Here is an 11,563-nt window from a genome sequence, read left to right as displayed (position 1 = left end):
ACCAGGCTTCGGGCCCGGCAGCCTCGGGCCACACGGCTGCCTGCGGGAGCCCCCTGTGGCCCAGCGGGCAGTGAGCGGGGTGCAGCTGCAGCAGCGCCGTCACGGGACCGGTGGATCCGCCCGGAAAATACTTACTAATAGTGGATATCAAATCTTGAAACCTTTCCTTGGGAAAGAGCGGGTTTTCCAGGCCTCGGAAATACAGCTTTAAAACGCCAGCCACTGAGTTGATATCTCGTTCGTTCTGATCATCCACCAGGGGGTCTTCACCTGAGTGGACACAGGAGGCACGGTCAGGAGGCGGCAGAGGTGCGGCCGGCAGGAGAGGTGCCCCGGGCCTGCGCGGGAGAGGCGGGGGGCAGCCTCCCCGGCCCAGCGAGGCTGCAACGCTCAAATCTACAGGAAGGCCGCAAAAGTGACCCGCAGTGCACCCCTCTGCTCGCTGAGGCGTGAGCCGCAGCTCAAGCTCCGCCACTGGAGGCCCGCCACGTCGCTGCAGCTCCACACGCTGCAATTCTCCCACTTAGCTGCATAGGCTAAAGTCCCCAAGCACCACGCCTGGCTGGCCACTCTCAAACGCCCGGTCACCCCTTATATTTCTTTTTAACATTGATTTATTTGTGCATACAGAACTGGGGTGCAGGCCAGGGGTGCAGAGGTGGTGAGAGGATTCACCAGAGACAGAGTGGGGAGCAGAGCAGAGCAGGGAGCTGCTGAGGGGAGCAGCGGGCGGTCAGGAGAGGTCTGCTGTGCCCTGTGGGTCACTCCCTGGCCGGGGACCGACTCGTGCTGAAGTATCTGTGGCAGCTTCGTGGTGCTGCGCTTTAACCTGCGCCTTCAGGGAGGGCCCCCCACTGCACCCCACCCCCACCCCACCCCAGGGAGGCCCCCCCCCTTATCTTTCAAAGAACCCTTCCACCAGCTGAGATGGAAGCCACCTTCACACACTCCTTTGGCTGGGAAGTGCACGTAGTTTCTGATGTAAAACACAGCCCAACACGTTACTACTAGCCCGCTAGCTCTTTGTTACTTTCTTTAATAGACTCTGGAAGAATCCACGCCGCTGCCCCGTGGCACCTGCAGCCTGGGTTTGCCTTTGTTCCCCGGGGATTAGACCTGGGGCGCCGGCGTGGGCGGGACGACACACAGCTGGTGTGTGGGCATCTGAGTGTGCCTGCTGGGGGCCAGGCGGCTGGGGCCCCGCGGGGGCGGTGGCCCCCAGCGCTCCCTTGCGTGGGCGGACCCCCCCTTTCGTAATGTGCAGCAGTGCTGGGCGTCCATCTCGCGCTTTGCCCCCCGCAGCCCGCAGCGACTTCTGCCCAGCCCAGATGGCTGTGTGAAGGCCGGCTGCCTCCGGGGGGAACCGGGGAGCTAAAATTCCCCCCAAGGCTGGGGGTGGGGGTGCACCAGAGGCAGGCAGACGTGTTACCAGGAGGCTGACTCTCAGCAGGAGGCCTGCGAGAGGCCTCTTCACCAGGTTCTGCTCTGCGGTCACTCCCAAGCCCAGCCTGAGGCTGTTCAACAGGGCACCCCCGGCCACGCTGCCCCTCTGGGAAGGAAACAGACCCCAGAGAAGCCAGGCCCGGACTCCAGAGAGGTCCAGGTCTTTCCGGCTGTGACGCCAGAGCCAAGTGAACCCCGATCTGCCTGGGCGACGGCCCCGGCCCCCTCCAGGCCTGCCCTGCCGGACCCGGCAGCTCCCGGTGTTGGCCACGGAGGCGATGGGCTGGGTTGAGAGGATAGAGCATGGCCCCGGGAAGCCCCGGCTCTCTCCGGGTCGGGCGCCGAGCCCTGCCTCCCGGGACGTTCGCCTCGTCTCCGCACCAGGACACCCCAGCAAGAGCCAAACTCTAGGGCGAGCTCAAGCTTGCTGCCAGCAGAGCCGGCCGCGGCGGCGGCATCTCGCGAAGGCCCTGGCTGACGCTGGTCGGGGGAAAGGGCGGCGGGCCGAGGGGTAGTAAGGCGGGCGGGGCCTCCTCCGAGCTGCAGCTGCCAGCCGTGTCCTGGCCCGCGGACAGGGGACCGTGCTCCTCCCGGGGGCCAGGGGTCCCCCGGGAGAGGCAGAGGGCGCGCCCCTGGAGCCGCCTCCCACCCGCCTTCGCGAGCGGCCCGGCACCCACCTCTCTCAAAGGAGTTCTTGATGTCGTTGACTTCGACCTGGGAGCCGGGCACGCGGAAGATTCCCTGCTGCTGGAGGCCTGTGAGACAGACGGCACCCTGGGGCCGCAGCCACCGGCCCGCCACTGCTCCCCCGTGGCAAGGCCCCAGAAGGAGCCCAGGGCTGGCCAGGCCCTCAGGCATCCGCTTCGCTGTCCGGGCTCCCGTCTGGGCTGCGAGGAGAAGGCCACGGTTTCCGGGCCCACGGGCCCACGGCCGGGTCCCGGCAGTCGGCCAGGAGCAACCACGTGTGCACGCGGCCCACGGGGCTCCCCGGCTTCCCTGGCCCCGAGCAGCTCCACCTGAGCTCATAAATGCCTTCGGAGTGGACAAGAGTGAGCAGGGCCACTACCCTGGCCGTCCTCTCCCCCGCACAGACCCCTTCCTTCAGGACCTGCGAGAGCCTCGGGTGTGTGCCAGCCTGGACTTTGGTGTGGGGAGACTGAGTCATGGAAGAAAACTTTTTCTTATCAACATTTCCACGGAGCTAGGAGAGACGCTGACACCCACCCTCACAGCCGGCTGCAGTACTGAACACCATCGGCGACGGGGCCCCCAACTGAAGTGGGAATGACTGGGGACACAGGGGCCTTGCCCTGGGGTTCAGCTTCTCTTTACATTCAGGTCAGCGGCCCGGAGCGCGTCTGCCCTTGCGGGCCAGGCTGTGGCCTCAGGGCCTGGCACCCTCTCGGCTCCGTCTACGCCTTCTTCTTCCGTGACTCCACGCGTCTCCGGCCGGCCTCCCTTCCCGTCCTCCCGGTCCAGCCTCACGGGTCCCCTTCCCACCCGGGTCTTCACGTGGCCGCCCCCCTCGCCCGAGGGCTTCTGCCCAAGCACCACCCCAGAGGCCGCTCCTCACCCCTCCAGTCAGGCGGCCCCTGCCAAATGGCCTCTGGGCACTGCCACTGCGAGAATTGTATTTATCCGCTCACTTATTTACTTCTCCCTTTCTCTGTCTGCTCAGTGCTTCCCGCCCTCTGACTGTGAACCCAGGACTGTCTTCCTGTCTCGTTCGCACCCACGTCCCCACTGTCCACCTGCTACGCACCCTGGAAATGGGCTCTGGGGGGACGGCCGGGCGGACGCCTGCAGCCAGGTTTAGTGCCAGGCCTGCCCAGACAGCGCCCCTTCGCAGGGCTCCCTGGGATCGGGCAGTGGGAAGTGGGCGACTCTGGGACCCAGACTCGGCTCGGGGCCGCGTGGGCCCTGCTCCTCGGCTTTCCCAGTCCCTGGGTCTTCTCCCCAGCACCTTCTACCTCCCCCCAACACACACGCACACGAGGCCCAAAGGACAGGGTCAGAGGAGCAGCTGACCCAAAGCGAGCACTGTCCGTGAGCAGCGCGGGGACAGGAGCCTTCCGGGGGGGCTGTCGTCTCCCTCCGAGGACGCGGCCTCGCGCCCGGAGCCCGGGCAGCTTACCGGGCTGCACTGTCCCGCCCAGCTTACCGTATAAATTGATGAATCGGATGCAGCTCTCGACCACCAGCGGGATGGCTTGTCCTGAATCCTGCAGGCAGAAAAGCCGGGGGGTGTGTTAGGTGGGGCGACGCCCCAGGAGAGAAGACATGACACAGACCACGCACTCCAGCCACAGTTAGTACCGCTGGGTTAGTAGGAAGACAGCCAGAAATGCTAATTCTAAAGTCTCCACGAACATTTAAAGTCCAGAGTCTTCAGGTAAGTGCAGAAAAGGCGTGGTTAGGACGGTTTCAAAGAAATGCTCTCTCTGGCTTTGACTCAGCTGGGAAGGAGTCGGGGCTCAGGAAGCTTGGTCTGGGGCAGGGCGGGACCCCACTCCTCTGGTCTTAACGAGTTCCCCCACTGGCTTAGCCCCAACTCAGCCCCGTGTCCCCGGAATCCTGGATAACGAGGCAGGACCAAGGCCTCTGGTCACCAGGAGCGTGCTCGGGGCCCCAGGCTAGCGGGGGGTGCACTGGGCTCTGCGGACCGAAGACCAGTTTCAGCCCAGACATCCAGATGGACACGTGGCTTCACAGTAAACAGGATTCAAGGAAAGTTCTAGAAGCCACTTGTGGCAGCCACCGGCCATCTCGTGGCCAAGAAGGCTGAGTTGGGCCTTTCTAACACGTGCCCTGGGACGCAGCGTGGGTGTTCAACTGCGGCTTCCCAGCCGGCCCGGGCCACACAGGGCTGGCCTCCGTGACTGCCGGACCTCTGTGGCGTCCGGCCCCGTGGGGACATAGCATCTGTTTAACGCGTTCCTTGCAAGGGGCCACGTGAGATCGTGCAGCTCCTCGGGTGAGGAACCAGCAGGCCAGTGCAAAGCGCTCTCGTAGGGGCCTGAATTCGGACATTTCGTGGCTCCCGCACACCCCACGCCCCGCGGGGGGTTCTCTCCTGATTAAAGTGGAGCCCCCCGACCACTGGCAAGGCGGGCTCTGTTCTAGAAGTCTCTGCTAAAGACGGGTCTCCTCCAGCAGGATGGGGCTGACGGACCTTTCCAGTAAATACCTGGTTCCTGGTTCGAGCATTTCTTCTTCCTCTGATAACAAAAAATAAACAGGCAGCAGAGCAGGAGAAAAAGAAGAGATTACGCAGGAGTAAGATCAGTTAGAGTAAGCAGGTCCTCCAGAGTCTGCGAATGCCCAATGCAATGGCAGCCAGCTGCGTGGACACTGTGGCCGGCCGGGGAGCGCCCTGCCCGGGGCCTGTGGCACTTGGGGCCGGCCCCAGCCGGCGTGCTGGGGCCGCCTCGGCCCGGTGGCCCTGAAAGACTGCAGAAGGGCGTGGGCAGAGCCTGCTCCTGCTCACCAGCAGCAGGCGCCCCGAATCCCCCGAGCCCCCGACATGGGGCCTGCTGCCCACGGAAAGGAGGACGCCCTTGAGGCCAGCTGCCCTGCCGCCCTGGACTCTGCGCGGGAAACCTGTCTTGTGAGCGAATTTGCTCACAACCGTGTGGACTGGGGGCCTGAGGACAGGATTCCACCGGCGTCCAACAAGAACCCTCTGAGACCCCGAAAGCGGAGGGGGGCCGGGGGGCAGTCGAGGATCACGGGGAGATCCTGCCTTCGCTAAGCCACGCTGAGGGGGGCGCTGACACTGCTCCTCCTCCTGGGTGGGCAGCACTGGGCTCGGGAGTGTCAGGTCTCGTCCAGGCCTCGAGGAGGCTGAGCCGGACCGTGAATGTGCTTCCCTGGGGGCAGGTGGTGGGGCGGGTCTGGGAGGGGGCCGCCCCGGGGCAGGCCGGCGGCACTGGGAAAAGGCCTGGCCACTGCCTCCTGCGCTCAGGCCAAGGCCCCTCCCTTTGCAGGCCCTCCCCTGCCCTGAGCTAGACCTGCCGGGCTCAACTCTTTTCATCAAAACTGGGCCCTACCGAAAAACCAAAGGCCTTGAAGGGCGTCCCAGGAATTTAAGACACTAACTCCCACCGCGCCCCCTCTCGCTGCGCGGGCCCCGGTCCAGTCTGCGCCGCCCAGAGTCCGAGGGCCCGGAGCTGATCTTGTGGCCAGCCTTGCACGCTTCGTGTCTCGAAGCTGGAGGCTCTCCGCCCAGACGCTTCTCGCAGAGAGAGGGGGAAGCCGAGGAAACCGTCTTGGGCCCAAGAGCGGAACGGGCGTCCCGCCGTCTCTCTCCCCGAGAGCTGGGAGCCCGAGGGCAAGGCCGAGCTGAGCGCGCCCGCCTCGTCGGCCGCGCGCGGAGGGTGCGCAGAGGGTCCGGGCGCGCAGACGCACTCTGACGAGCGAGCGGGCTTCCCGGCCAGCCCCCGGCAGCCTCGAGCGCGGAGGGCTCTCGGGGACCGCAGGGCCCCCGCCCCGCTGGTTCTAAAACGCCTCTCCCTTTCCGGGGTCCGCCCCACCGCTGCCCTCTGCACTGCACCCCCACCTGCACCTGCGTCTGGGTGGCTGCATTCTGTGCCCCTGGCACCCAAGCAACAAGAAACTCGGCGAGCTGAAACGCTTTCCCGTTCAGCTCAAGGTGGACAGGGTTCACCGGAACCCTGGGCCCAGCTGCCTAGCAAGAAGCAAAACGACAGCTTTTCTGCAGCGTGTTCTCTGGCGGCCCAGTGCCGGCGAGGGAAGCGGTCACGTGCGGGGAGCTCACGCTGCCTGCCGCGGGGCCTGCACGCTGTTGCTCCCGAGCACGCCCCCGGGGTCTCGCTCGCCGGCTCTGGGAGGGCTGGGCCCGCAGCGGCTGCAGGGCCTCCACCCCACTCGGGCTTCTCTGGTGTCCTCCTGGGGGCTGAGAACCAGGGGAAGGCGCCGAGGAGCGACCGGCCACAGACCGACGTCGCCCTGCTCAGGCACCTCCCGAGGCCAGGGCACGCGGGAGGGGCAGCTGGCCGCAGGCCTGGCGAGGGCGAGGCCGCACGTCGGGCAGGGCAGGCTGCGGGCGAGGGAGGGGCCGGCTGCCATTACATTGGGCGCATTTGCGGACTCCGTGGCTCCCAGCAGTACCTTAATGAACGCTTCCATACAGCCGCTAAACAGTTTATGGCTACACACTGAGACAGGCCTAGGTCTCCTCATTTTCTGTGGTTTAGGGGGAAGGCTGGGGGGCCTAGGGGGAAACGGAACAAAAGAAATCAAGAAAGCAACCGACGTAAACACACACGGGGAACGACGTTCTCCGAGCCCACGAGCGACGACACAAATGCAGATGAAGCCCCGCAGCCCTGAGGGCCCCGGGGCGCCGGGGCCTGGTCACTCGCGCCGCGGGGCAGGAGCAGCGAGCGCACAGCACGGGGACAGCGCGTGTCTAGGAGAACACGACGCTCCCACCGGCGGCTGCCAGCTGCCCGGGCTGGGGGGGTCAGGGGAGAGGGTGCCACCGTGGCCTGAGAAAGCAAGACACTTCCAGAGGCACGACAGGGCTGCTTTCCACTCGCTGGGCTTCAGTTCTGCGCCAGGCTCCATACGCCGGGTGCCCCCCACGCCCCCCCCACCCCACGCCCCCTCCTGGCACGTCAGGCCCACCTGCCTCAGGACCAGGCGGGACGCTGGGGCCAGCGCAGGGGGAGCCCGGGTGGCGGCTCTCCCCGCTCCCCAGTCAATGCAGTGCACGGCCACGGCCGCCCGATTCACAGTCTCGCCCCGCGGCCGGGGGCCCCCCAAGCAGGCCGGGCTGCCGTGCGCCTTCCCGCTGCCGGGCCCGTCCCGGGAGCTCCAGGCGTGTTTCGCCGGGTCAGGGACCGTCCCTCCCGGTGGCCTTGCCGGCGGCGGCCCACAGGGGCCGGCTGGAAGTGTCTTGCTTTCCTGCGGGCGTCCGCTCCCGGGGTGGCGCTCTGGGCCGCAGCGAGGGGCCCGCGCCACAGCTCACCGGGGCTGCGGCACTGCCGCGGCCGCCCCAGCCGGCCCGGCCGCTCCCCATGCTCCCCCCGTGTGGGCCTGTTTGCCCGCCCGTCGCCCCGCGGGGGCCGGGAAGGGGGCCGCTGACCAAGGCGGCGTTTCTTTTCAAATGGCTTGGCTCACAATTTGGGGGGCGAGAAATGGGAGCCCAGCCTGGCACGGAGGGTAGCCAGACGTGCCCAGCGCAGACCCGGTCCCCGAGTCGGGAGGGATGTCTGGGGACGGGCAGGAAGTCCTCTGGGCTGCCGGCCACCCCTGGAGCCCCAAGCAACAACCCGGGGGAGGAGGGTGAGTGCTGAGCAAATGCTGCTAGGTCCAGGACATGCACGGGCAAGGACACCCCCAAATATCATGCCACCCAAACACTGGCACCGAAACAACAGCACAGACCAAACTTTGGCAAAGAAACAGGCAGGTGGAGTCAAGCCCAGCTCGGTCCACGTCACCTTGGTTAGCTAAGTCCATGTCATCTCCTTTTCGTGAGTGACTTGATTTTGGAGGTGTGGGGGGGGGGGGTTGCTACTTCTCCTGACGGGTCTGCTTTGGAATTTCCAAATGCCAAAACTGTGTCAAAATGTTGGCACGAGGCCACCGGCTTTGAGTTTGGGGTTGCGGGTAACGTGAGATGGGGTTTCGCTATGTTGTCCTTGTTTGGAGTGGACCCAGGTGGACCCAGGCCCGTGAGGTTGGCACGGTCATCACGTCACTCGAAACGTGAGGCAGGTGCGCCCGGGAGAGGTCAGCAAGCGCCCAAGGTCAGCGGACATGGGGCGGGGCGGGGCGCGGCTCAGCGTCTAGGCCAGGCTGCGTGCGGGGACCTGAGCTGATCACAGGACACCCACAGGCGCGTTAGCGACCAGTTAAACGCTCGCGGCCAGCGGGGAGTGGAGCGGAGACTTCCTGCAGGGGTCAGGGGAGTCGGGGCTGCCCAGCGGGGCGACTGCCTTGAGTAAGCCCTGGGGTTGTTTTTTATTTACGTATTGCTTTGTAAGTTCACAAATGAAATGAAGGGGAAACAGGCCACTTTTCTCCTGTCCAATTTGGAAAGTAAAGCCTGTTAATCGCACTGGGGTTCCCCCGTGCGCCCCGCGCTGGCGGGGCTCTGACAAGGAGACGTAGCTATCCCAGCTTTGCACGACATCCAATCAATACCGACTTACTGAAGAGCTGGGTGGGGCGCAAAGTGGGGAGCGGGGGAGCATCCCAGCCAAGGAAAGTGGGGCAGCCTAAGGCTTCCGTCTCTTCTGCTGCACAGTTGCAGAGCGCAAAGGGGAGAGAGAGAGAGAGAGAGAGAGAGAGAGAGGCAGGGAACACAGGAACAAAGAAAGCCACGGAGGGGGAGAAAGAGAACCAGAGACCAATTTCCCTTCTGCCTTTCAACCAAGATGAAGATTCACACGTGTTGGCAAGGCAGGAACTGGCCTCAAAATTATCCTGTGACCTCAAGGGCTGTGATTAAAATCTTCCCCAGGCAACTCAGGAACACGGGCGTCAATGCCCAAAGGGTCGTCAATATTGGGGGTGGCCAGGCTCTGGGAGGCTGTGCGTGGGGTCGTGTCTGCAGGACCAGGGGTCTCAAGCGATCCCACCTGCAAGCCGGACCAGGGTGAGTCCGTCTGGCTACACATGTAAGCGCATCCTCGCCTCTGGCCGACCAGGTGACAGGCCCGTGGTGAGTGTGGGCGGGTGGAGATAAAGTTTTTCAGTGTGAGAAGCCGGAGCGTGAGGCCGTCTCTGAGCGGCCAGCAGCCACCCAGCTGAGGGGCTGCCCAAATGACCATCACGATGACGCTGGCCTTGGGGAGCAAGGTCTGGAGGGTGCAGAAGCAGCCTCCCAAGTCTTCTGATTACCTTAAAAACCAAGCTGGCAAGGTGTTGCACACAGGCTGAAAATGACTTGGAAGGTGAAGCTTTGACCGACTGACAAAGCTGCCTCCGACCTCGGCCCAGGGCCAGAGAGCAGAAGGCTGGGCCCGCGGGGGCGTGCGGCCAGCCTGCAGTGGGGTCTCCAGGTGCGGGGGGGGGGGGTCCCAGCTGCGAGTCCCCCGCCCTGGATAACAGCACTTTTTTCACACCCTCAACTTTTCTCGGAGGTAGCCCCGGGCCCGGGCCCGGGCCTGGAATCTGCTGGAACCATCTCCTGCTGGAGTTCTAGGAACTAGGAGGATGAAGGATGGTTCATTTCATGCGCCCTCTGTTCACTATTTGCAGACTTTGGTGGGAAATGTGGTTTCTGTTGGTTTGGGCCTACAACAGCATCCTTTGCCAGAAAACAAGTAAGTAATCAGGATTTGTTTCTACAAGGTTCTTAGCGCGTGCCCCTGTCGCGCCTGCCGGGCAGAGCTGGAAGGCCCCTGCCCTGCGTCACGAGGCCCAGCCTGCCGGCCAGAGGAACGGCTGCACAGGCGCGGTTTCTGGAGCCAACTCAGACTCCCCTTCTGGGGACCCGCAGGCTGGACCCCAGAGCTCCCCAAGCTCTTCCCAGGGAAGTCCCTTCTGGATGAGGAGAGCGTTGCCAAGTGTGGCAGCTGTGGGGGACTCTGGGCACGGGGGAGGACGCGGGCAGAGGTGTCATCGCGTCCCTGGGCCCAGAGTGAGGCCAAGGCCGCTCTCAGGGCCACACCCGGCGAGGTGCAGCCTCGGGCCCCTGGCTGGGTTTGCGCGGGACCCGGGGTAAGCGCTGCTGGGAACTGTGGGAGCGGTGGCCGGGGGGGGGCTAAGCTCTGAAGGCAGAGGAGAGGTCTGGTGGCCAGAGGTCAGCCTGCCAGCGCCAGCGGCCCCTGGGAAACGTCCGCTGGCCCTGGTCTGCCCAGGGAAAGCGCAGGGGTGCCGAGCAGGCTGGAGCGCAAGCAGAGGGCACCAGGGATTAGCTCCCAGCAAGGGGCTCCCTGTGGGTCCAAGGCCTGTGAGGCCCAAAGCCAGGGAGCCACAGGCCGGCGTGGGGGCAGTGCAGGTGTCTGGATCTGCGCATGCGTGTGCCCAGAGGCGTCAGAAGAACCAAATCCGAAGCCTTGGCGAGGAGGGGCCTTCGGGGGCGCCTTCGGGGGGGCCCACGCCTGGGCTGGGCAGGTTGCTCAGCGGCCAGGTGGCAGACGGGGAGACAGGTCGCCCACCCACAGCCTCCGGCCTCGACTGGAGGCCTCAGCCCCTCTGAAACAGCCAGGCCTGGCCCGCCAGGGGGGACACCAGGGGACACCCCACTGCTGCAGCAGCTCCCAGAGCCCCTCCCCGCCCCCGCCCCAGGCCGCCAGGCTTCAGCTGTTTGGGCCAGAGCAAAGTAGGTTCCAGCCTCTCCGCAGGCCGGAAAGAGCTGTGCCACCGGCGACGCCCCAGCTTCTCAGCGGGGTCCGCGCCCACCTGCCCCCACCCCGGCCCCCCACTTCACCCCACTTTCCCCTCAGGCAGCGGGTGAAAGAGAACAAGCCGGGCTCTTACCTGGTGGTGCCGCATTCTGCTCTGTCCCCTGCAAAGAAAAAGGCGAACGCACACTTACTGCACGCCAGGACAGCGACGGGAGGCGGGAACCCGCCGGCGGACACGCGTCCTGCCGCCCTGCACTCGGGTCCTCCTGCAGCCCCAGGGCCGGGGTTGGCGCCGACTGGATGGCGACGGGGAGCCTGCGGCGGCCCCGCTGGCCATGACGCTTCCAGAGGGCCGCAGTCACGCCGCGGGCTGCCCCACGCAGGGGACCTGCGCGTCCCCGCTCCACACGCCCAGCTCCAGGTCTGCTCTCCCCGGCCCCCAGTCACCACCCGCCTTGGAGCCGGGGCCTCGTCCCTGCCTCTGGTCGGTGGCAGCAGCTCTTGGTCCCTCGGCCCCTCGCCCCAGGGACCTCTGAGGCTGCCCCTTTCCTGCCCTGCCGCACAGATACAGCTGTCCGCTGGTCACTGTGGCGGACCTCCTGAGCACACACCGTGTCCCCACCCCATAGGGATAGCTCCTGCACGTTGGGAACGGACAGGTGGGTGGACAGATGCACGGGCAGGTGAGTGGATGGATGCATGGACAGGTGGGTGGACAGATGCACGGGCAGGTGGGCGGATGCACGGGCAGGTGGTAGCCAGCTGCACGGACAGGTGGGCGGATGCACGGGCAGGTG

General features: G+C 65.5%; 1 protein-coding gene across 1 annotated transcript in view; it reads right to left on the bottom strand.

The window, feature by feature from the left end:
• SRGAP3 (SLIT-ROBO Rho GTPase activating protein 3) overlaps positions 1 to 11,563 on the bottom strand; it is a gene marked incomplete at its 3' end in the record, with an annotated part of 72,682 nt that overhangs the window by 12,657 nt on the left and 48,462 nt on the right. The window contains exons 7-11 of the mRNA XM_012732090.1: positions 10,900 to 10,927; positions 6,574 to 6,676; positions 3,605 to 3,665; positions 2,121 to 2,198; positions 136 to 270 (exon numbers count right to left, since the gene is read on the bottom strand). Coding sequence (XP_012587544.1) covers positions 136 to 270; positions 2,121 to 2,198; positions 3,605 to 3,665; positions 6,574 to 6,676; positions 10,900 to 10,927 — 405 coding nt within the window. The remainder of the gene's footprint in view (positions 1 to 135; positions 271 to 2,120; positions 2,199 to 3,604; positions 3,666 to 6,573; positions 6,677 to 10,899; positions 10,928 to 11,563) is intronic.

The sequence above is a fragment of the Condylura cristata genome, unplaced genomic scaffold (assembly GCF_000260355.1).
Source record: "Condylura cristata isolate star-nosed mole 26May11 unplaced genomic scaffold, ConCri1.0 scaffold00033, whole genome shotgun sequence".
NCBI classification, from domain to species: domain Eukaryota; kingdom Metazoa; phylum Chordata; class Mammalia; order Eulipotyphla; family Talpidae; genus Condylura; species Condylura cristata.
This window is presented reverse-complemented; position numbering and strand designations above follow the sequence as displayed.